Source organism: Tetrahymena thermophila, assembly GCF_000189635.1.
Source record: "Tetrahymena thermophila SB210 genomic scaffold scf_8254368, whole genome shotgun sequence".
Taxonomy (NCBI): domain Eukaryota; phylum Ciliophora; class Oligohymenophorea; order Hymenostomatida; family Tetrahymenidae; genus Tetrahymena; species Tetrahymena thermophila.
In genome coordinates this window covers 1-25,688 of record NW_002476152.1, presented here as the reverse complement: position 1 = coordinate 25,688, position 25,688 = coordinate 1, and the positions used below count along the sequence as shown (strand labels likewise).

Here is a 25,688-nt window from a genome sequence, read left to right as displayed (position 1 = left end):
GTATTTAGTATTCAAAAGTGTTTAATTTACAAAACCATTTATTTTTTTAATTTTTTACTTATTTCATATTTGTTTTTTGTTTTAAAAAACCAACATAATTAAGCTAAATAAATTAATATTTTAAAAGTATATATTGACATATGTTGAAATTTATTTTTAGTTTAGAAAACTAGAAATCTAATATTTATTAATCTACTATTGTTATTTTTTTGATTAACTCTATTATAAATTTAGTATCATTAATATGAATGTTCTAAAAAAAAAGTATTGCATCTATTTTTTTTGTGTTTAGTTTTCATAAGAAGAAAATCAAAATAAAATCAGAAATTGAAATGATTATTTACATAGATTTTAATTAAGAGAACTACCTGTAATATTATATTAAAAAAGAAGTTTGCATATTAATTTTTCTTCATATAACAAATTGTGTTAGTAGAATAGTAGATAAATAAATAGTTAACCAAAAGCGTCTAATTTAGTTGAATTGCATAAAAAATAGCAGAAAAGTTTATTTAGGCATAGAATAATTAAAAAAAATAGGCTTTAAAGAAATTCTCAAAGTAGATCAAGCAAAGTTTGTAAACATAAATAAGATCATTGAAGAAAAAATGATTCTTGAGAATATTCAAAACTAATTTTTCAATATTCTCAAAATTTTAGTTGGTAAAACAACAACATTAGAGCAGATAGCAATGAAATATGAATTGATTTATAAACTGCTATAAACTTAAACCCACTCAGATTAAATGAGCTCCCTCCATTTTTAATCTTGCAAAGATAAGGATTAATTTTTCAAGATAATCTAATCATCAGAGATGTTAAAAAATCTTAGAATAATATTGCAATTAACACTGATAATGCCTCGATTAAAAGTTTAACTTAATAAATTAGCAGAAAGAATTACTCATTTAACTGAAATTAAGCTTTGCAAGAGTAAGATTTCTACATATTCTAATGTTTATTTTGATTTTATCATATTTTTTAAAATAGCGCTTTTACCAAATATCTTTTATAACTTATTAAAGCTGATTACTTATTCATTTAATCATCAAAAATTCCTTTTTAAATAAAAACAATAAAAAAAAAATTTGCCAATCATATCATATGTGAACATTCATTTCATTTAACAATAGTTAACTAAATCTAATTTTAGTATAGTTAATATATTTTAAATTTAAGAATTCTTTCAGTATTAATATAATATAAATTATTCTCTATCGATTATTCAATAAGTCATTAAATTTTAAGAGGGTTTAATAGTTCAAAATTTAAAAATAAAATGTAAATTTTTATTATTTCATATATGGTTATATGGCCGAATGATAAAAATGGTCATACGGTCGATCCCTAATTAAAACTAATAGATATAAATAATTAAATATTTAATATAACAACACAAAAAATGAAAATGAAATTTACTTATTTTTTACTCTTTTTATATCTATTTCAATTTGAAAGATTCTTGTTTATAAATTTATTTGTATTTAATAATGTAAAGTGACCATTAATCTATATAATTCATAATATTTTTAAAATATCAGGTCTAGTTTAAATTATATTCTTTTTGTCTGTCCAAAATTTTTTTGGGAGAATAAGTTGATTTTTTTAAGATAAATATCAAAATAAATAAATAAATTCTTTTATTACATATATTATTTTTAAGCTAATTATTATCACTCATAAACAACATTATGATTCATATCAAATTTTAAATATTAAAAAATAGGCTTTTTATTATATTTTTATTTTTATTAAAAGTTGATTCAGGCTTACCCTTTCTCCATAGCAGAATAAATGGCTTTTAAGCTAAGGATGTAATTCTTTTATTATTTTAAATATATTTTAAACAAATAATTGCCTAAATAGATTTATGAACTAGTTGTTAAAAGACTATTTAGGTTTTCAAAACAATTTATTTTAAATATTTTTGCAAAGAAATAATTCTTTATTAAAATCATATTTATATAAATAATTAGCTAAATAATAAATAGTATAAAGCATCAGCAGCACAACTATAGCTATATCTTACTATTTAAAACTGTTATGTCTCACCATACTAAAAGAAAGATTACCAATACTAAATTACAATCTTAAAAATGAAAAATAATAAGGAACTATCACATGAAATTTTAAAAGAAAATGTCAAATTAAACTATTAAAACAGTTATTGGTAATTCTTTTAAACTTCTAACTTATTAATTATATCAAAAATGTTTTTCTAATTTTAAATAAATACTAAATTATTTTCTAAATATTTTAATATTTTTATTTTAAATTAATTATTTGAAATATTTACCTTAAAATGGATACTTCTATCAATTTATTTCAAAAAAATTATTTTTGTAAATTCTTTTTATAACAATTTTACTAATTTTTTATAAAATTTATTTTTTTAAGTTATCTTCAAATTTTTAAAGAATAAAAAATAATAAGCAAATTCTTTACCAATTCAATATATTTTTATATTTTTATTTATTTAATTAATTAATTAAATTAGCAATATAACTTTAATTTTAATTTAAATTGAAAAGTGTATATTTATTTTTATGGAATAATATTTGGATTATAATTAAATACTCAACATAAACTAATAATTTCAAAAAAAAAACTTTTATTTTAACTTATTAAAATAAACTTAAATTTGAAATAAATAAATAAATTGGAGATAATTAAATAAAAATCAGATAATTAATAAACAGAATAAAAATAAACATAATTCTCACTTATATTTTATTCTATTTATTTTCAAATTTTTTTTAAATCTTTAGTTTTCTTAAAGAAGCAAGATAAGTTAGGAGTAAGGCAGTTTCTAAAACTAATTCATAATTCTCTGTTGATTAATAATAACCATTTAATAAAGAGAATGATACTGAATTAATCATTTAATAAAATAAGTACATCATAAATAAATTATCCTAACCAAAACTAAATAAGTTAAGAAATGCTCTTTTAATTGGATAAAAAGCAAGAATTATTAAAATTTTGTAAAAAGAAAATAAAATATCTAACAAAAACAAATCATTATTGTTTGGAGGTGGTAAAAATATAAAAAATATTGATAGCGATTAAAAAACAATCCCTAAGAAAAATAGAAAAGAAATTAGTTCATTAATAAATACAAATGTAGAAATGAACAAAATTAAAGTTGAATTAAATGAAAATTAAAATGAACAAAATAATTCTAATACTCAATAAGCAGAATATGATGAATTAAATAAAGAACTAGAATAATTTTTTAAAAATTGGCCCAAGTATATAGAAATAATCGATTCAAGTTTGAAAATGAAAAAATAAAAAATTTTAGATGAATAAAAGGGATAATAGCCTTAAAGAACTACAATTATCTCATAATCATCATAAAAAATTTTTCAGTAATCAGACTAAGGTATTTACATTTCTAAATCAAATACATCTTGTTAATTTGGATAAAAAGGTGTTGAGAGATATTAATCACTAAAAGATTTTATAAGTACCAAATAGTACTATGAAGAAAATAAAAAGAATTAACCAATTTAAAAAAAAAAAAATCTTGATTATGATTCTGAGCAATTTTTAAGATAAATATTTAAATTAGGCGATCATATCAACAGTGGAGGGGAGGCAGATATATTTACAAATCAAAATTATGACTATATAGTATATAGAGTAATTAAATTAAATGGAGACGAGGATTTAAGGAAATAAGAAAAAGAATTATTAAGACTTTAGGAATTATAAGAATAAAATATTTTTAATATAGATAGTTCTCATCTAATAGAAGATAAAATTAATCATACTAAGTATATCATTTACGTTATGTAAAAATGTAAAATGAGTCTTCAAGATGAAATATTATCTAAGAAAGTTTTTAGTCTTAGAGAAACTTTAAAATTTATTTCTACTTCATTTCATTTATTGATTGTACTTAGATAAAAGTATATTTATCATTCAGATATTAAACCAGGAAATATCTTAAAAATTGATGATAATAATTACTAATTATCTGATTTTGGTGCTTCATAGTATGTTGATTTTATTGATCCTTTTTGTGATTTCGAAATGTATACACCTAGTTTTACACCATAAAAAAAAGAGAAGAATTTACCTTTTTATCATGATATCTATTCTTTTGGTAAAACTATCCAAAAGTTATTAATTTAATTAGAAAATCAATCAGAAATTTCTGATGAGTTAAATAAATTTATAAAAGAAATTTGTAAAGATGATGAAAATTCTATTAATCTAGATTGCTTTAAGTTGCAAAGAAAGTTTATAAATATTTTAATGGAATTTACTAATGATGAAGTTATTAAGGCATTCTTCGAGGAATATTTAAAATAGATAGAACAATACTTAGTCATCAAAAAAGAAAATAGAGTATTTCAGTATGAATCATAATATATATATGCTGAAATAGCTCTTTTGATCATTTTAAAAAGTCAATTTAGCAATTAGCAGAGTCAGTTAACTTCAATTAAAATTAAGGCAAAGGCACTGATAACTCAAAGTTATATTTTATGTAAAAGAAAACAATATAAAGAATCTCTCAAATATATTAATGAAATTTTTAGAGAAGATTTTAATGATAATAGTTAGTCAGAAATCCTAATAAAATCAATTAGAATTGTAACTAAGATCTTAATAAAATTAAATAATAAGATAAAATTATCTTAAGAAAATTAAAATAAACTGATTGATTTAATTAAATTAGCTAATATAGGTGAAGAATTTGATAAATTAAAAATAAAGATAACAGAGCTTCTATTGCTAAAATCAGATCATATATATCCAATCATTACAGATTTTTATGATACTCTAAAAATATAATTAAAAAACTAGGAGTTTGATATGGTTTATAGGATAATTATAAAATTGATTAGGTATTTAAGAAAATAAAATTGTTATGACTAATCTCTTTACAAATTAATTTAATTTATTCAAAATGATTAAACGAATAAGGATTCTTATTACAAATAAAAATTACTCAAAGAAATGGGCTTCTATCTTTACAAATTTCTTTTTTAAAGAGATGAATAGCTAGACATTAAATTGTTTGTTAAATATGAAAAAGAAATGTTACTCTTGCCATAAATTATTTATAATTGCTTGAATGACCTTAAGCTAAAATCAAATTTATAAATTTAATTTGATAAAAGTATTTGGTAATTATATTCAATATTTATAAAGCTATAAGAATTAAATATTTATAGCTTTGATGAATGCAAGGATATTTTAGATAATTTAGAAAAAATATATAAAATTATAATGGTTAAAATAAAAAAAGATAACTAATTGCCATATTAAGAATATGATTTATACAACAAACTTAATTATTATGAAAAGTATCTTAAAAGAAATAATATAAAAAACTATTAGTTTTTTAATGAAGTAAAAAACTATTAGTTTTTTAATGAAGATGAAATTAGAGACAAAGAAAAACAAATAATTTAATCAATAAATCTTTTTTAATAAAACAATTTAAATAAAAACATATAAAATCAAAATTTAAGAAATAATGAGATATGTTAAAATAAAAAAGAAACAATCAGCTTGCTTAATTTCATACCATACTTTGAAAGCGAATAAATAAGTCTAAAATATATAGGTTCTTTGGAAAAATACAATGAAGAGGTGGAATCATTTGATTTTGATCTCAATTTTTATAATATAATATAATACCATCAAAAAAAGTAATTATTTAAATTAAAATCGTTTTGCTTATAAAGAAATTTAAATTTATTTATTTTAAATAATTTTTTTTGTCAATATTTAATTTTAGTTATTATTAAATTAAAATAAAGCTTGCATGAAAAAAAGAAGATTTTTGAAGAAATTACGAATTTGAATATTGAAATATAAGATGAATATAAAAATAAATTTAGCTATTAATTTGAGAAGGAAGAATCTTTAACTTTAAGAATATAGTAAAATTATTTGGTTAATTTAATTCAATAATTAATTAAATTGTATAAATAAATTATATAGTTTTAAAAATTCTTCATATTTTTTAAATTTTAAATATTTAACTAAATATTAAATAAATTTCATGATAAATTGCTCAAAGGCAAATTTATTAAATTATTTTATTTTATTAAATAAAATATTAAAGTGAGTTTAATGATAATAGCTTATTAAATAATCGATTTTTTACTTTTCTTACATAAGATTTGAGAAAAGTGCAAGCTCTCAAATTCAAATACCAGTAAGCAATTCTGTTTAAAGATTAAATTAATTTTTTTTATTTAAATATTATTATTCATAGGAGTCCGAGATAAACTAGAAATTTTTTGTAAGCTCTCAAATTAAAATCCCAGTAAACAATTCTGTTTAAAGATTAAATTAATTTTTTTATTTAAATATTATTATTCATAGGAGTCCGAGAGAAACTAGAAATTTTTTAACATTGGATAAATATAATTAAAATTTTATGAAAACTAAAATTCTAAAAAGCATCACTAAATTAACACTTGATTATAGGTAATTAGTTTTATTAAATTAGATAGTTCTCAAATTATATTTTTACTTTTCTTCATTTGTAAATAAATATATAATAGATTTTTTAAGTTTGGTACATATTAGGTGTCTAAATTATTATGAAATTATATAAATTTTTAGCAATTTTTTTATTAAATATTAAAAAGGACCAGTAGGTCTATGAAAAAAAATTATTACCAGTATTTTAAAAATTATGTTTATTTTATTTTCATAATTATAATAGTGAATAAAGAGACTCATATTAAGAGATAATAGATAATAATTATTTTAAAGATTCGTTTGAAGATTTTAATTAGATGTACCCAAGAATTACTGAATTAAATATTATTTGCTCCAAGTAAATTTCACTTTTTCAAAACAAAATAATAAATTAATATTAGTATTCATACTTAAATTAACAACTTAACTATTTAAAATTATTTGAAATGAAATAATAAAAAATTAATAATTATGGTACTTATATTATTGTCAAAGCTATTATTAAATTAAGCCATAAACTATAGCAATAAATTTAAGCTGATTTTATTAAATACTTAAAATTTAAATTCAATGAAATAGCATTAATATAATATATAGGAGAAAGAATGATCTTTAGTAGGGTCTTTAAGACATTTTTAGTTTATTTAATAGAGAAAGAAAACCTAAGTCATTAAACTTTGAGTTAAAGTAGTTTCAATTTTAATCTTTCTATTTATTTTAAAAGGTCTAAAATAATTATTTTATATTAATTAAAAAAATATTTATAATGGCAGGTTTAAAGATAATGAAATGACTAAATACATTTAAGATGTCCTTAAAAAAATAATTAAATTTTTAGTGGATCAAGATTGTATAAAAATTAGTCTCTAGAAAATTACTGATATTGAACTTAATATAAAGTAATATTCTTATAATTATTTCAGTAAAATTTAATTTTACTAAATTTAAAACAGAAAAAAAAAAACTGTGATTTCAATTAATTTAACTCTTTTACCAAATAATTTTTGAGGTTTTGTTAGCATTAATAAAAATTGTATTTAGAGTAAAATTAATTAATTAGACTCATTTTTTCATTTAATTATTTTAATATATTTAGTTTAAATTTTATTTCGTTTATTTTTATGGATATAAATTAATAAATAAACCTTAATAATCATAGTTTTGAAGTTTTGAAAGAATTTAGAAATTTTGAGGATATTATTTCAAATATTTAAAAACCAGAGTAAAATCTAGATTACATAAAGAGAGAATATTTATTTTAAGAGTAATCTTAGTTTACTCTTAATAAAAACGATGCATTTAAAATATTGTAACAATTTCTTTTATCCTATTATAGTAAAATAATAGCTTTATTGACTGCTTTCTTTTCTCATATATCACTATTATTTGTTTAATGATTCTTATTTTCTTTTTCTTTTGAAAACCAAAAATTTAAGAGAAAAAAAGTTTTGCTTTATAATATCTGACATAACTGAAGACTATCTAGATCAAAGCAAAAATATTACTTAATTAAATATTACTTCAAGGTAAAAATATATTTTTTAATTTATTTTGATTTTAGTTAGACAGTAGATGAATCAATATTTTTCTTTAATTAAAAATATATATACCAAAATTAAAAAAAAAACGATTTTAGAAGTCCAAATCAATTAAAATAGATTGCTCTATCATCAGAAATTGACATAAAATAATATAATTTTTAAGTTGTTAATCACATTAATTTTGTTGAACTTAATAAATATTAATTTTCATGCTATTAAATAAATAATCAAAAATATATATTTAAAATATGAATAGTTGGCAAAATATTTATACAAGTACAGCTCAAAATATTGCTCAATATTTATAAACAAAACAATAAAATTAATACAAGCTTAATCTAATGTAATTAATATAAAGAAATTATTTTTTCTAAATTAATTAATTATTATTTACTTACTATTAAAATTCAAATATTAGAGTACTCCCTTATATTTTTATTTTCAAAATTTTATTTTTTACTCTACTTATTTTAATATATTTAAGGTTGGTATACTTTGAAATATCAGTGTATATATAAAACCTTACTTAGTTAACCTTACATTTTTTATAAAAATAAATTAAAATAAGTGTCCAAGGTAGCTAATTATTTAATGAAGATTAATTTTTTTAAAAATTTGAATAAATCAATAAATATGTTTAAAATCATGTCCTTAGCTTTAAGTAAATTAATTAGCTAGTTAATTAATTAATTCATCTTTTGATTTATATTTTTTATTCAATATTTTTTTAGGTAAAATAAAGAGAGTATTGAAATAGAATAATTAGATCTTCATTTAGAGTAATTTATTTATTACATAATTCATTCTTCATAAATTTTAATAAATTTTATAGATTTAATTTTTGTATATTTTTATTTAAATTATTTAAAATATTAAAAAAGTTTCAATATAATATGCTTAGAGGCAGCTACAGTTATTAAAAATATGTTGCACAAGTTCAAAAGTAATATCAAATTAAATCATAACTTCAAGTAAAATAAATAATTATCAATACTATTCAATTTTTTTCTCATTTTTTATTATTTTACATTTTAAAAATAAAATAATAATTAAAATTAATAATTTTGATTTTTTCTTTAGTTCATGCAAAATATTTGATTTTGAAACTTTTATGAGTTCTACAGATAAACCTGTAAACATTTTGAAAATTGATCTAAGCTAAATGTAATTTTCTTAAAATTTATCCCTTATTTTTTCTTTATTTTTTGAACTTATATAATAAATAATAAAATCTAATAGAGAAAAAGATATTTAAGAAGCTTAAGAGATTGCAAGGACTCTAGCAAAGTGCTAAAATGCCAGTTCATTAAGTTTTAAGCTTTAGTAGAAATCATTAAATTATTTTAAAGATATTTTTTATAGATTTCTAATTATTTTTTTAAAAATTTAATAATTTTAAAAAATTAAATCTATTAGTTCTTTGATGGCAGAACAAAAAACTAAAATTATTGCAAACAGTTTGGAAAAATTTGAAGAAATAACTGAATTAAGTCTTAGTTTATCGTATTCTTTTAATTTAATCTTCTTAATCTTATTGGTAGTTTAAATAATAAATCTATTTTATTATTATCAATTTATTAAATTTAAATTAATTATTTTTGCATAGAAATAAAATTGGTATTTAAGGAGCTAAGTATATTTTAAACACTATTAAGCACTTTAGAAAAGTTACTTAATTAGATATTGATTTAAGGTAATTTAACATTTTAGTTATCAAATAATTTATTTTTAACCTCTTTTCTTATTTTATTTAATTCAGAATATTAATTTAAAAATTAAATTGATAGTAATATATTACAATTTTTCTTTATTTATTTTTAGTAAAAATGTTTTTATTTTCAAAAATTTAAATAAAATAAATAAAGCTATTTTTTAAAATTTTGTACCAATTAATTTTTTTAGTCATAATTCAATTAATGTAGCAGACATTAAACATATTGCTAATTCATTGTAAAAGCTCAAAAATCTTTCATAATTACATCTTAATTTATCGCTAGCTTCTTATGATTTAAATTATTTTAAAATTAAAAATCCTAATAATTTGATAAATAAATATTTTTTTCAAGCTATCTTTTTTCAAATATTAGCTTTTTTAATCATAAATATTTACTATTTTTATAATAAATAGCTAAAATTAAATTGATATACTTTTTTTAAATTTAATTAGTTAGAATAATATTAAAGATGAAGGAGCAAATATTCTAGCTAGGTTTTTGGAAAAATTTGAAAACATGACAGATATAGAACTTGATTTAGCGTAGTTTTAATTAAAATTAATTGATTTTTTTATTGAAAATGATTTTTCTTTTATTTTTGAATTACTTTGAAAACTTTTAAAATCAAAATTAATTTTGTTAGTGGAAATGATATTTCAAGTGAAGGAGCTAAGAATATTTCAAATGCTTTGAAAAAATGTAATAAAATCACTGTTTTAAAGATTGATTTTGAGTAATTAATTCCATAAAATTTATTTAACAAATTTGAAATAAAATATTTTTAGATAATTAAATTCACTTAATAGGAATTTTATTTCAAAATTTAAATAATTGCTTATAACTTTAATCTACTTTTAGTGATAATTAAATCGATGGTGAAGGATTCAACAATGTTATTAACATTATATTTAAATGTTAAAAAATCACTAATGCTTATCTTAATTTTAAGTAATTTTATTTATAATTATTAAAAGTAAAAATAAATTAAATTTTTAAAAACTTTTAATAGATATTTTTAAAAATCAATAAAAAGTAAAATTTTTTAAATAATATTTTTAGTTTTAATAAAATTGATGAGAATGTATCTTTGAATATTGAAAATAAAGATGAAAAATCCCATAATATTACTTAATTTAATCTTTACTTGAGGTAAAATTTATTTATCCTACAAAAAATAATTTGTTTTTTAATTATTTTAATTAACTGATTTCTTTTCTACTTCTAAGTTTAAATAAAATTTTATTTAGATATAATACAATCAGTATTTAGTAAGCTTAGAATATTATACATTGTCTAAAAAGGTTTAATAATCTATAGAAACTAATTCTTCACTTGCCTAGTAATCTTGGAAAAGACCAAATTTATAAAATATAAAATTTCTTATAAAATTGTCAAAGTCTCACTGAAATAATTCTCAATTTAACGTAGTTTCTTAAATTGGTTTGTTTATAAAATAGTTTTTGTAATTAGTTTGAAATATTCAATTTTAGGTATACTGAAATTTCTTTTGAAGGGAAAAAAAATAATTTTTATACTGGAGATGTCACACATTTAAATATCTAAATTTTGTAATACTTTTGAATTTACTGTTTAATTTTTTAAGTTAAAATTAAATAAAATATTTTTAAAGGGATTATTAAATAATCTCTGAAGGTATAATCAGTATTATTAATGCTTAGGAAAAGTGTCAAAGAATTAGAAACTTAAATTTTAATTTAGGGTAATTTTAAACTACAATTTTATTTGATTTAAGCATTTAAATTAAAAAAAACTATGCAAGTTTGCTTATTCATTTTTATTACTTTAAACAAATATCTGAAGTAAATTCGAATTAGGGAGTGAAATTTTAGCAAGTTATTTTTGGAATAGTGAAAATATTAGTGAATTAAAACTTTAATTTGATGGGTAACTTTCTTAGTTTTTAATTTTTATCTTTTAAATTAATAAAATAAATAAATTTATTTCTTGATTAATTGATTACTTATAATTGAAAAGCAGTGTTGGAAATCGAAAGCTTCGATATTAAAAAAATGAATAGAAAATAGAAATTAATTTAAAGTTTGTATTAGCTTTTTAATTTTCATTCATTTTATTGGTATCGAAATTTTCTACCAACTCTGTTGAAAAGTAATTTTTATTATTAAAAGTTTAATTATCATATAAATAATGATATTTGCAAATAGTTGAAACAGTATTCAAATTTTACTCAACTATCTCTTAAATTCAAGCAATTTTATACTCAAGCCTTTTTGATAATTTTTTTTTTTAAATAAGAAAAATATTTTGCTAATTAATATTTTAAATTGCTGTTAAAGATGTTAATTCTACTTTACTTTTTATATAATTTTTTTTAAAGGGTTTGGAATAAAAAAGATATCATACATCTTCATTATAATTTATAGAATATCTCTAGTTAAATAGAAAAATTATAAAATCTTACTAGACTGGACCTTGCTTTTTTGTATTTTTCTTTATTAATTTAATTTAACTTTTTGATTTATTAGATACATAAAAATCATACCAACTAACTTAAAAATCACATCAATTTTCTAAATTAAGGAGGGTAAAAGAAAAAAAATACTAACATTTTAAATTTTTTAATAAACCCTTAATATAATGTTGCCTTAATTTATAAATTTTTACATTATTTAAATATAATTTTTATTATAAAAATTAAATTTTTTTAAATATGAAAATATTAAAAAAATAACTTAACTTTTTTTACAAATTTTAACCATAACTTCAACATTAATTTAGAAAAAGAGGTTTTTCTGTTGCTTTTTTTTATAAATTTACCATTTTAATTTAAAAATAATTTAAATATTATCTTTTTAGGAGAAGTATAATTAATGACAAAGGAGCTTATTATATCTCTAGAGCTTTTGAGAAATGTTAAAAAATTACTTAGCTATAACTTAATTTTTGGTAATTAAATAAAGAATCATTATATTTAATTAATTATTTAGTTTTTACTATTTAATATAGTTTTGTTCCTTTATTTGAATTTATTAATATTTGTATAAATTTAAAATAATAAATAATAAAGGTAGAATTATATCACAGATAAAGGAGCTTAAGAAATCGCAAGTGCTATTAAAAAATTTTAAAATATTACTAATTTATTACTTAATTTGAGGTAAACTTTTTAAAATTTAAAAGAGAAAATAATTAAAAAACAAAATGTTATTTTGTAAACTTAATTTAAAATTTCACTTATATATTTATTGCTATGAAATTAAATATATCTTTTATTTAGTAAGAATTATATATAAGACGAAGGAGCTCAAAGCATTTCAAATAGTCTGGAAAAATGTCAAAATATTACAAAATTGAATCTTTATTTAAGGTATTTTTTGTTAATTAAATTTTATTAAATAAATATAAAAGATATCATTCATATCTATTTTTCAATATTTTTAAGTTCTTTCAATAATTTATTAAATTTTTAACTCTTTATTTGTGGTAAATTTTTAAAAATTTAATAGAGAAAATAATTTAAAAACAAAATATTATTTTGTAAACTTAATTTAAAATTTCATTTAAAAATTTATTGCTATGAAATTAAAAATATCTTTTATTTAGTGGGAATTAAATATAAGACAAAGGAGCTCAAAGCATTTCAAATAGTCTGGAAAAATGCCAAAATATTACTGAATTACATCTTAATTTAACGTATTTTTAATTAATTTTATTTTATTAAATAAATATAAAAGATATAATTCATATCTACATTTAAATATTTTTAATTTCTATAATAATTTATTTAATTTTTATTTATTTAATATTTAGTAAAAATAAGATAAGCGAGGAAGGAATTAATAATCTAAAAATGGCTTTAGAAAGAGATCAACGCATCTTAAGATTAAAATATAATTTATGAGTAAAATTCTTAAATTTTCATCTTTTTGAAATTGTATTTAATAATTCTTTAAATAGATGATGATTATTCGGACTCCTGATTATCCTTTGAATGGTGAAATTATTCAAAAAGACAAAAAATATATCTTAATTTATCTGAAATATTATAAATAGACAAATATTTTAAAAATGATACAAAAAATATTTTTTATGTTTTGTTGAATTTTACTCATGCTAATTATAACTTATATTTTTTTGTGAGTGAGTTAATTAAAAAGCTAATATATTCTTAAAAATTAGATAAAATAAATTCTAATAAAAATGCAGCAACTTGCAAAATATTAAACCCCAATTCCCTGTAAGTAAAAATGAATTATTTACTGTTTGATAAACCTATTATTATCATATTACACGATTAGGTAATAAATGTTTAAAGTACACTCACCCTAAGTTGGTTTAAAATAGACCCTTAACCAAACATTTAAAAATAGACATATCTTAATTGGTGGTATATAAAAAAATTTAAAATAAAAAATAAGATGAGGTTATTTTATTAAATTGCTTGTATTAATAGTCATTTCTTCTTTTAAAATCAAAATAGACAAAATAATTTTTTAAATTAAAATAGAAGAAATTAAATTAATGAATGAATGAATGAATGAATGAATGAATGAAGAATTAAAGAAGCTAATAATTTATAATTTTTTAATTATTCAAATAATTTAGATGTATTTAGAGCTCAAAAGTGTTTAATTTACAAAACTGTTTATTTTTTTAATTCTTTGCTTTTTTAATTTCATATTTGTTTTTGTTTTAAAAAGCCAAGATAATTTACTTATATTAATAGTTTAAAAATATTTATTTACCATATTGTTGAAATTTATTTTTATATAGAAAACTAGAAATCTAACATTTTTTAATGTATTTTCATTAGGATTTTGATTAACTATCTTTTAAATTTATAATCACAAATGTGAATGTTGTAAAAAAAAAAGAGTTATGCTTCTATTTGTTTTTTGTTGAGTTATTAGAATAAAAAAATCACAAATTTGTATGATTTTATTCATAGATTTTAATTAAAGAAAATTATATGTAATATCATATTAAAAAAGAAGTTTGCATATTAATTATTCTTCATATAGCAAATAGTTAGTGTTAGTAGAAAAGTAAATAAATAGTTATCCAAAATCACTTATTTAGTTGAATTTCATAAAAAATAACAGAAAATTTTATTTAGGCATAGAATAATTAAAAATATATATGCTTAAAAGAAATTCTCAAAGTAGATCAAGTATTTTGTAAGCAGAAATAAGATCATTCAAGAAAAAAATGATTCTAAATAATATTCAAAATTAGTTTTTCAATATTCTCAAAATTTTAGCTGATAAAACTTCTACATTAGATAGATAAGCAATCAATTTTGAATTTATATATAAGCTGCTCTTAGCTTAAGCTCACTCAGATAAAATGAGCTCCCTCCATTTTTAATCTTGCAACAATAAGGATTAAATTTTCAAGATAATCTAATCATCAGGGATGTTAAACAATCTAAGACTAATATTGCAAATTAAGCTGTAAATGTCTAAATTAAATGTTTTTCTTAACAAATTGGCTGAAGAAATTACTCATTTTATTGAAATTTAGCTTTTTAAGAGTAAATTTTCTCCATATTTTTTGTTACTTATTTTGATTTTATCATATTTTATAAAAATTGACTTTTCCATGTTTCTTTTGTTGCATATTAAAACGGATTACTTAATTCAATTATATAGCTAATATTCTTGAAGTTATTAATTTAATCATCAAAAATATCCTTTTAAATAAAACAATCAAAAAAAGGTTTACCAATCAATATATTTTAAAGAGTGATACTCATTAAAATACACAAATAATATTAAAAAAGAATGAATAAGTTGATTTTTATAATTAAATATCAAAATAAATAAATATATTAAATAATTTAAAAATAAAATATTTGATTACATGAATTATATTTAAGCTAATTATTATCACAATCATAAACAACAAACATTATAATTCAAATCAAATTTTAAATATTAAAAAATAGGCTTTTAATATAATTAATATTTTTATTTTTATTAAAAGTTGATTTAGGCTTACCCTTACTCTATAGCAGAATAAATGCCTTTTAAGCTAAGCATGTAATTCTTTTATTATTCTAAATATATTTGAAACAAATAATTGACTAAATAGATTTACAAACTATTTGTTAAAAGACTATTTAGGTTTTCAAAAACAATATATTTAAATATTTTTTAATGCAATAATTATTTATTAAAATTATATTTATATTAATAATTAGCTGCATAATAAATAATATAAAGCATCAGCAGCATAACTATAGCTATCTCTTACTTGTTGTTAAAACTGTTATTTCTCACCATACTAAAAGAAAGAAGATCAATACTAAATAACATTCTTAAAAATGAAAAATAATCTAAATCTATCACATGAAATTTTAAAAGAGAATGTAAAATTAAACTATTAAAATAGTTATAGGTAAATTCTTTTAAATTTCTAACATATTAAATCAAAAATGCTTTTCTAATTTTTAAATATTTTAATATTTTTACTTTAAATTAATTATTTGAAATATTTACCTTAAAATGGATCATTCTATCAATTTATTTCAAAAAAATAACTTTTGTGAATTCTTTACATAATTTCAAATTTTAAAAAAATTTTTAGTTTTCTTAAAGCAACAAAATAAGTTAGTAGTAAGGTAGCTTCTAAAACTAATTAATAATTCTCTGTTGATTAATAATAACTATTTAATTAAGATTATGATACTAAGTTAATCATTCAACAAAATAAGCATATCATAAATAAATTATCCTAACCAAAACTAAATAAGTTAAGAAATGCTCTTTTAATTGGATAAAAAGTAAGAATTATTAAAATCTTGTAAAAAATAAATAAAATATCTAACAAAAACAAATCATTATTGTTTGGAGGTGGTAAAAATCTAAAAAATATTGATAGCGATTAAAAAACAATCTTTAAGAAAAATAGAAAAAAAAATAGCTCATTAACAAATAACAAAAAGAAATCATAATTGTTTGGAGCTAGTAAAAATCTAAATAATCTCGATAGTTATTAAAAAACAATCCCTAAGAATAATAGAAAAAAAATTAGCTCATTAATAAATACAAATGTAGAGGTGAACAAAATTAAAGTTGAATTTAATGAAAATTAAAATGAACAAAATTATTCTAATACTCAATAAGCAGAATATGATGAATTAAATAAGGGACTAGAATAATTTTTTTTAAATTGGCCCAAGTATATAGAAATAATCGATTCAAGTTTGAAAATGAAAAAATAAAAAATTTTAGATGAATAAAAGGGATAATAGCCTTAAAGCACTACTATTATCCCATAATCATCATAAACAACTTTTCAGTAATCAGACTTATAAGGTATTTACATTTCTAAATCAAAAAAATATTCCTAATTTGGATAAAAAGGTGTTGAGAGATATTAAACACTAAAAGAAATTATAAATACCAAATAGTAAAATAAAGAAAATAAAAAGAACTAACTATTTAAACAAAAAATAAATCTTGATTCTGATTCTGAGAAATTTTTAAGATAAATATTTAAATTAGGCGATCATATCAACAGTGGGGGGGAAGCAGATATATTTACAAATCAAAATAATGACAATATAGTATATAGAGTAATTAAATTAAATGAATACAATGATTTAAGGAAATAAGAATAAGAATTATTAAGATTTTAGGAATTATAATAATAAAATATTTTAAATATAGATAGTTCTCATCTAATAGAAGATAAAGTTAATCATACTAAGTATATCATTTACGCTATTTAAAAATGTTAAATGAGTCTCTATGATGAAATATTATCAAAGAAAGTTTTTAGTCTTAGAGAAACTTTAAAATTTATTTCTACTGCATTTCATTTATTGATTGTACTTAGATAAAAGTATATTTATCATTCAGATATTAAACCAGGAAATATCCTAAAAATTGATGATAATAATTACTAATTATCTGATTTTGGTGCTTCATAGTAAGTTAATTTTATTGATCCTTTTTGTAATTTTGAAATGTATACACCTGGTTTTAAACCATAAGATAGAGTGAAGAATTTACCTTTTTATCATGATATATATTCTTTTGGTAAAACTATCCAAAAGCTATTAATTTAATAATTAGAAAATCAGACAGAGATTTATGATTGTTTAAATAAATTTATAAAAGAAATTTGTAAAGATGATGAGAATTCTATTAATGTAGATTGCTTTGAGTTGCCAAAAAAGTTTATAAATAAAATAATGAAATTTACTAATGATGAAGTTATTGAGGTATTTTTAGAGGAATATCTAAAATAGATAGAGCAATACTTAGTTATCAAAAAAGAAAACAAAGTATTTCAGTATGAATCATAATATTAATATTCCGAAATAGCTCTTTTGATTATTTCATAAATAAGTTAAGTTAACAATTAGCAGAGTCAGTTAACTTCAATTAAAATTAAAGCATTGATAACTAAAAGCTATATTTTATGTAAAAGAAAACAATATAAAGAATCTCTCGAATGTATTAATGAAATTTTTAGAGAAGATTTTAAAGATAATAGTTAATCAGAAATCCTAATAAAATCAATTAGAATTGTAACTAAGATCTTAATAAAGCTAAATAATAAGACAAAATTATCTTAAGAAAATTAAAATAAATTGATTGAATTAATTAAATTAGTTAATATAGGTGAAGAATTTGATAAATTAAAAATAAAGATAATAGAGCTTCTATTGCTAAAATCAAATGATATATATCCAATCATTACAGATTTTTATGATCCTCTAAAAATACAAGTTAAAAACTAGGAGTCTGAGTTTGATATGGTATTTAGGATAATTATCAAATTGATTAGGTATTTAAGAAAATAAAATTGTTATGACTAATCTCTTTACAATTTAATTTAATTTATTCAAAATGATAAAACGAATTAGGATTCTTATTACAAATAAAAATTACTGAAAGAAATGGGCTTATATCTTTACAAATTTCTTTTTTAAACAGATGAATAGCTAGACATTAAATTTTATTTTAAATATGAAAAAGAAATTAAACTCTTGCCATAAATTATTTTGAATTGCTTGAATGACATTAAGCTAAAATCAAATTTATAAATTTAATTTGATAAAAGTATTTGGTAATTATATTCAATATTTATAAAGCTATAAGAATTAAATATTTATAGCTTTGATGAATTCAAGAATATTTTAGATAATTTAGAAAAAAAATATAAAATTATAATGGTTAAAATAAAAAAAGATAACTAATTGCCATTATTTATAGAATATGTTTTATACAACAAGCTTAATTATTATGAAAAGTATCTTAAAAGAAATAATATAAAAAATTATTAGTTTTTTAATGAAGAAGAAATTAGCAAAAAAGAAAAACAAATAATTGAATCTATATGTCTTATTGAAAAAACAATTTTTATGGATAACAAAAAAAATAAAAATTAAACAAATAATGAGATATCTTAAAATAAAAAAGAAACAATGAGCTTGCTTAATTTCATAACATACTTTGAAAGCAAACAAATAAGTCTAAATTATATAGGGAGTTTGAAAAAATTCAATGAAGAGTTAGAATCACTTAATTCTTAGCTCATTTTTTCTAAAATAATATATTACGATCTAAATAAGTAATTATTGAAATTAAAATCATTTTGATTATTAAGAAATTTAAATTTATTTATTTTAAATAATTTTTTTTGTCAATATTTAATTTTAGTTATTATTAAATTAAAATAAAGCTAAGAGAAGATTTTTGAAGAAATTACGAATTTGAATATTGAAATATAAGGTGAAGATGAAAATTAATTTAGCTATTAATTTGATAAGGATGGATCTTTAAATTTAAGAATATCGTAAAATAAATTACATATTTTTTAAATTTTAAATATATTACTAAAAATTAAATAAATTTCATGATAAATTATTGATTATTTATTAATTGCTCAAAGACATATTTATTAAATTATTTTATTAAATAAAATATTATAGTGAGTTTAGTGATTATAGCTTATTAAATGATCCATATTTTACTTTTCTTACATCAAATTTGAGAAAAGTACAAGCTCTCAAATTCAAATTCAAATTAAAATAAGAATTAGAATAAAAATTTGAATTCAACTAAGTTATGCTTAATTACTTAAATTCATTTTCGTCAAATAATATGATTTCTAATGATTTGAGATAAATTTAAAAAAGTTCTGAAGATGAAGATCATTATTAAGATGGTATCTTATATGAATAATTGGATTTTTATTTTGAATGGCTTAAGAAAACTAAAATTCTAAATAGCATCACTAAATTAACACTTGATTTTAGGTAATTAATTTTATTAAATTAGATAGTTATCTACTTTTTATTCTAAATCATAATTTTACTTTTCTTCATTTGTAAATAAATAAAATCAATATGATTTTATGTATTTAAAATATATGATAGATTTTTTAAATTTGATAAATATTAGATGTCTAAATTATTATGAAATTATATAGATTTTTATTTAAAATAAATTATTTTTTATTTAAAAATCAAAATTACTAATTTCTGGAATCTTAAATTTAATTTGAAAAGAATTTTTATAATCTTAGGCATGACAATTTTACAATTATTACTCTACCAACATTTTAAATTTATTTTAATAAATAGAAAAAATTTTAATTTATTTTATTGATCATAAAATTTTTAAAAGAAAGCTTAAATTAAAAATAAATTAATGAATTCATTTAAGAATTTATTTTTTCTTCTTTAAATAACAATAAAATATGTTCTTTTATTTTAGCAATTTTTTTATTAAATATTAAAAAGAACCAGTAGGTTTATGAGAAAAAAAATTATTACCAGTATTTTAAAAATAATATTTATTTTATTTTCATAATTTGAATAGTGAATAACAATCTGAGTTACGATACTAAATAAATGGATATATATAAACTAAATGTTCTGATTTTAAGAAGATGTGCCCAAGAATTATTGAATTAAATGTTAAATTAGGATGGTAAATTATTTAATATTTATTTTATAGTAAATTATTTACAATTTCACTCACTTTTTTAAGACAAAATAATAAATTAATAATATCTTAAATTAACAACTTAACTATTTAAAATTATTTTAAATGAAATGATTAAAAATTAATAATTATGGTACTTATATTATTATCAAACCTATTTTAATAAAAAATCATGATATTGTTTAATTAAACCATAAACAATACTAATAAATTTAAGCTGATTTTAATAAATACTTAAAATTTAAATTCAATGAAATAACATTTAATATTATATAGGATATAGAACAATCTAACATTTATTTATGATTTTTATGCTTTAGCTAGTAAATAAAGAGCACTTACTTCATTAAAATTTGATTTAAAGTAGTTTCAATTTTATTTTTTCTATTTACTTTAACAGAACTAAAAAAATATTTATAATGATAGGTTTAAAGAAAATGAAGAGACTAAAAATAGTAAAAAATATCTTAAAGAATTGATTCGGACGATAGAGGATTTTGATTATTTAGAAATTAACCCCAATAATTTTATTGATTATAGAGTTGATTAAAAGTAATTTTCTAATAATTATTTCATTAAAATTTAATATTTACCAAAATTAAAAAAAAATAATTGTGAATTCAATTAATTTAACTCTTTTACCAAATAATTTTTGAGGTTTTGTTATTACTAATCCAAAATTTAAGTAAGCAAGCTTTATTTGCTAATTACAAATTAATTAATTAATCAAAGTGAATCAAAATTTAATTTTGAACTTTTTTATATATTTTACTTGAATCTGTAAATTTTGAATAATAATTTAAATAAATTTTAATTTATTAATAAAAACATGATCATTTTATAAGAACTCTTATAAATATTGTAAAAAAATAAAAATATTTTATAGCTAGTATTTATTTAGAGTAAAATTAACTAATTAATTAATTAGACTCATTTTTTCATTTAATTATTTTAAAATATTTAATTTAATTTTTATTTCGTTTAGTTAAATAGATAGATTATTTAAAGACCTTAATAATCCTTCCATTCTTGAAAAATAATTTAAAATGATTTATGATAATATTTCAAATGATCTAAGTCAAAGGTACCAAAAGTCCAATCAAAATTACAAAGAGAGAGAATATTTATTTTAACAATAATTTTTGCATACTTTCATAGACGATAAAATTTTGTAACAATTTCTTTTTTCTTATTTTTGTAAAATAATAGCTTTATTTACTACTTTCTTTACTCATATATCACTTTTATTTGTTTAATCATTCTTATTTTCTTTTTCATCTGAAAACCAATAATTTAAGAAAAACAAAGGTTTTATCTATTATATCTGACATAACTGAAGAGTATCTAAATTAAAGTGAAAATACTAGTTAATTAAATAGTACTTCAAGGTAAAAATATATTTTTTTACTATATTTTGATATTTATTAGTTGACAGAAGATGAATCAATATTTTTCTTTAATTAAAAATATATATTTAAATAAACTAGTTATTTTTTTTACTTTTAATAAATTTGCTCCTCTTTAAATGAAATTTATTATAAATTAGTTTACTCCAAAATTTTAATATAAATGATTTCAGAAGTCCAAATCAATTAAAATATACTCTACCAGAAATTTACATAAAGTAATATACTTTTTAAGTTCTTAATTCACAGCTTTTTTGTTGATCTTTATAAATATTAATTTTCATGCTATTAAATAAATAATCAAATATATAAAAATATTTAAAATATGAATAGTTGGCAAAATATTTATACTACTATAGCTCAAAATATTGCTCAATATTTATAAACAAAATAAAAAAGTTAATTCAAGCTTAATCTAATGTAATTAATATAAAGATATTATTTTTTCTAAATTAAATAATTATTATTTACTTACTATACAAATTCAAATATTAAGGTACTCACTTATATTTTTATTCTTGAAATATTATTTGTGAATATAAAAACCTTAATTATTTAACCTTACGTTTTTATAAAAATAAATTAAAATAAGTGTTCAAGGTAGCTAATTATTTAGTCAAGATTACTATTTTATAAATTGTGATCAAATCAATGAATATGTTAAAAATCATGGTCTTAGCTTGAAGTAAATTAATTAGCAAGTTAATTAATTAATCTTTTGATTTATATTTTTTATTCAATATTTTTTTAGGTAAAATAAAGAGAGTATTGAAATGGAATAATTAGATCTTCATTTAGAGTAATTTATTTATTACATAATTTATATTTCTTAAATTTTAATAACTTTTTATGATTTAATTTCTGTATATTTTTATTTAAATTATTTAAAATATTAAAAAAGTTTCAATATTATATGTTCAGAGGCAGCTACAGTTATTAAAAATATGTTACATAAGTTCAAAATTAATATAAAATTAAAGCATAGCTTCAAGTAAAATAAATATTATTCAATATTTTTTTCATTTTTTTTTATTTTACATTTAAAAAATAAAATAATAATTAAAATTAATAATTTTGATTTTTCCTTTAGTTTAATGCAAAATTTTTGATTTTGAAACTGTTATGAGTTCTATACATAAACTTGTAAACATATTCAAAATTAATCTAAACTAACTGTAATTTTCTTAAAATTTATACCTTATTTTTTCTTTATTTTTTGAACTTCTTTAACAAATAAATTAAAAATTTTTCAATAAACCCTTATAAAAATGTTGTCTTAATTTATAAATTTTTACATTATTTGATAATATTTTTATTCAAAAAGTAAACCTTTTTTAAATATGAAAATATTTAAAAAATTACATAACTTTTTAAACAAATTTTAACCCATAACTTCAACATTAATTTAGAAAAAAGAAGTTTTTCAGTTGCTTTTTATAGATTTACCATTTTAATTTAAAAATAATTTATAAAATATTTTTTTAGTATTGATAAAATTAATGGCGAAGGAGCTTATTATATCTCAAGAGCTTTTAAGAAATGTTAAAACATTAAACTAAAACTTGAATTAGAGTAATTAAATAAAAAATAATTATATTTAAATAATTATTTAGTTTTTCATATTTAAAATACTTTGCTCCTTTATTTGATTTTATTAATATTTGTATTAATTAAAAATAATTATAAAGCTACAATGAAATCTCAGATAAAGGAGCTTAAGCAATCGCAAGTGCTATTGAAAAATTAAAAAATACTACTAATTTATATCTTAATTTGAGGTGAATTTTTTAAAAATTTAATAGAGAAAATAATTAAAAAACGAAATATTATTATTTTCTAAACTTAATTTAAAATTTCACTTACTTATTTAATGCTATTAAATTAATTATATCTTTTATTTAGATCGAATGAAATATAATATGAAGGAGCTCAAATCATTTCAAATAGTTTGGAAAAATGCCAAAATATAACAAAATTATATCTTAATTTAAGGTATTTTTTATTAATTTTATTTTATCAAATAAAGATAATAAATGTAATTCATATCTATATTTCAATTTTTTAAGTTCTTACTGTTTACTTGTGATAAATATTTTGAAATCTAATAGTGAAAATAGTTAAAAATCGAAATATTATTTTGTAAACTTAATTTAAAATTTCACTTAAACATTTACTGCAATGAAATTAAATATATCTTTTATTTAGTGAGAATTAAATATAATATGAAGGAGCTCAAAGTATTTCAAATAGTCTGGAAAAATGCCAAAATATTACAAAATTATATCTTAATTTAAGGTATTTTTTATTAATTTTATTTTATTAAATAAATATACTAAATGTAATTCATATCTAAATTTATTTCAATATTTTTAAGTTCTTTCAATAATTTATTAAATTTTTAACTCTTTATTCGTGGTAAATTTTTTTAAATATAATAGAGAAAATAATTAAAAAACAAATGTTATTATTTTGTAAACTTAATTTAAAATTTCACTTACACATTTACTGCTATGAAATTAAATATATCTTTTATTTAGTTGGAATTAAATAAAAGAGAAAGGAGCTCAAAGCATTTCAAATAGTCTGGAAAAATGTTAAAATATTACTAAATTAAATCTTTATTTAAGGTATTTTTTTTTAATTTTATTTTATTAAATAAAAATAAAAGATATAATTCATATTTATATTTGAATTCTTTCAATAATTTATTAAATTTTTAACTCTATTTGCGGTAAATATTTTGAAATTTATTAGAGAAAATAGTTAAAAAACGAAATATTATTTTGTAAACTTAATTTAAAATTTCACTTACGCATTCACTGTTATGAAATTAAATATATCTTTTATTTAGCTTTAATAATATTTAAGACAAAGGAGCTCAAAGCATTTCAAATAGTCTCTAAAAATGCCAAAATATTACAAAATTAAATCTTGATTTAGGGTATTTTTATTAATTTAATTTTATTAAATAAATATAAAAGATATAATTCAGATCTATATTTCAATTTTTTAAAGTTTTTTCAATAATTGAATAAATTTTGAATTCTTTATTTGTGGTAAATATATTGAAATTTAATGGAGAAAATAATTAAAAAACGAAATACTATTACTTTGTAAATTTAATTTAAAATTTCACTTATACATTTACTGTTATGAAGTTAAATATATCTTTTATTTAGTCATAATTAAATATAAGACGAAGTAGCTAGAATGATTTCAAATAGTCTGAAAAATTGCCAAAATATTACTAAATTATATCTTAATTTAAGGTATTTTTTATTAATTAAATTTTATTAAATAAATATTAAAGATTTAATTCATATCTATATTTCAATATTTTTAAGTTCTTTCAATAATTTATTAAATATTTATTTATTTAATAATTATTAAAAATAAGATGAGTAAGAAAGGAATTAATAATCTAAGAATCTCTATATAAAGAAGTCAAAACATCTTAGAATTATTTCTTTGTTTAGAGTAAAATTCTTAAATTTTCATTTTTTTAAAATTGTATTTAATAATTTTTTAAAAGGTAATGATTATTCAGACTACTGAGTACCCTTTGAATGGTGGATCTTATCAAAAAGACAAAAAAATATATTAATTTATCTGAAATATTATAATGGAAAA

At 17.7% G+C, this 25,688-nt stretch overlaps 2 protein-coding genes across 2 annotated transcripts; both read left to right on the top strand. All coding sequences in view use genetic code 6, as the record gives it.

Moving 5' to 3' along the window:
- Positions 1 to 248: 248 nt before the first annotated feature.
- TTHERM_001257659 (kinase domain protein) lies at positions 249 to 13,589 on the top strand (the record flags this gene model as incomplete). Its single annotated transcript, XM_012800288.1, has 35 exons — positions 249 to 933; positions 1,759 to 1,814; positions 1,977 to 2,170; positions 2,769 to 5,669; positions 5,781 to 5,903; positions 6,089 to 6,181; positions 6,242 to 6,292; positions 6,352 to 6,456; positions 6,698 to 6,811; positions 7,051 to 7,140; positions 7,227 to 7,352; positions 7,613 to 7,762; positions 7,890 to 7,979; positions 8,251 to 8,337; positions 8,563 to 8,655; positions 8,726 to 8,773; positions 8,876 to 8,965; positions 9,075 to 9,158; positions 9,234 to 9,317; positions 9,411 to 9,497; positions 9,601 to 9,687; positions 10,162 to 10,251; positions 10,353 to 10,442; positions 10,568 to 10,657; positions 10,769 to 10,858; positions 10,957 to 11,133; positions 11,200 to 11,277; positions 11,340 to 11,429; positions 11,531 to 11,614; positions 12,066 to 12,170; positions 12,545 to 12,634; positions 12,756 to 12,845; positions 12,966 to 13,055; positions 13,292 to 13,381; positions 13,499 to 13,589. The coding sequence occupies 35 exons, from the start codon at positions 249 to 251 to the stop codon at positions 13,587 to 13,589; spliced, it is 6,783 nt and encodes a 2,260-aa protein (XP_012655742.1).
- Positions 13,590 to 14,620: 1,031 nt separating this feature from the next.
- Positions 14,621 to 25,327, top strand: TTHERM_001257658 (kinase domain protein; the record flags this gene model as incomplete). The annotated part of the gene is made up of 23 exons (XM_012800287.1): positions 14,621 to 15,221; positions 15,674 to 15,729; positions 15,891 to 16,087; positions 16,277 to 19,273; positions 19,385 to 19,498; positions 19,635 to 19,961; positions 20,527 to 20,637; positions 20,929 to 21,015; positions 21,079 to 21,204; positions 21,638 to 21,823; positions 21,951 to 22,040; positions 22,199 to 22,276; positions 22,392 to 22,478; positions 22,651 to 22,743; positions 22,810 to 22,857; positions 22,960 to 23,049; positions 23,544 to 23,630; positions 23,747 to 23,836; positions 23,961 to 24,050; positions 24,264 to 24,353; positions 24,596 to 24,685; positions 24,910 to 24,999; positions 25,238 to 25,327. Coding segments are annotated over 23 exons (5,915 nt in total), but the record flags the coding sequence as incomplete, so codon positions are not given.
- Between the last annotated feature and the right edge of the window lie 361 nt (positions 25,328 to 25,688).